The sequence below is a fragment of the Penaeus monodon genome, chromosome 31 (assembly GCF_015228065.2).
Source record: "Penaeus monodon isolate SGIC_2016 chromosome 31, NSTDA_Pmon_1, whole genome shotgun sequence".
In the NCBI taxonomy this organism is placed as follows: Eukaryota; Metazoa; Arthropoda; class Malacostraca; order Decapoda; family Penaeidae; genus Penaeus; species Penaeus monodon.
The window spans coordinates 34,552-35,087 of record NC_051416.1 but is presented as its reverse complement, the minus strand read 5'-3'; the positions used below and the strand labels follow the sequence as shown (position 1 = coordinate 35,087).

The 536-nt window shown below is 33.2% G+C and overlaps 1 protein-coding gene across 1 annotated transcript in view; it reads right to left on the bottom strand.

Moving 5' to 3' along the window:
- The window catches only part of LOC119592801 (kinesin-like protein KIF3A), a 19,500-nt gene extending 19,339 nt beyond the window's left edge, over positions 1–161 (bottom strand). The window contains 1 exon segment of the mRNA XM_037941711.1: positions 154–161. Within this exon segment, the coding sequence (XP_037797639.1) occupies positions 154–161 (8 nt within the window).
- Between the last annotated feature and the right edge of the window lie 375 nt (positions 162–536).

Genomic DNA, 536 nt, shown 5'->3' with positions numbered 1-536 from the left:
CCAAAACTTTTCAGTAAAAAAAATACCTTAAATAATATATCCTAATTCTACCTAAATGAAAAATTCTATTGTTAATAGAAGGGGGGACCTCAGTACAAAATTTTTGATAATAATAGTTTATTTTCAGGATATATCCTTGATAAAAGCTTTTACTGCCCCATATATCCTAGCTAGGGGACCAATCAGTCAGCCCCTGGGGCAAAAAATTAGAAGATGGGAAACATGTTTTTCCCGTTCCTAACAATTTGGCTGCAACTATAATATAAATTTCCCTAAAAGATGCTAAAGACTGACTTTAAGGCGCTTTTGGAAAGGGTGTCCCCCCTTCAAGATTGCAATCAAAAGGATGTACAAAGAACAATTTTTGGCAAGCACCCCATAAAAACAGATGTGGACAGGTTTTCCGCCTTAGGGTTTATGGTATAAAAGATGTCATCCAGTGTGATTTGGGGGAAAATAATAGAATAGTATTTATGCAAGTAAAATATCAATTTGGAAACAAACTTTAAAAACATTGATTTTTTTCTAAACAAAAT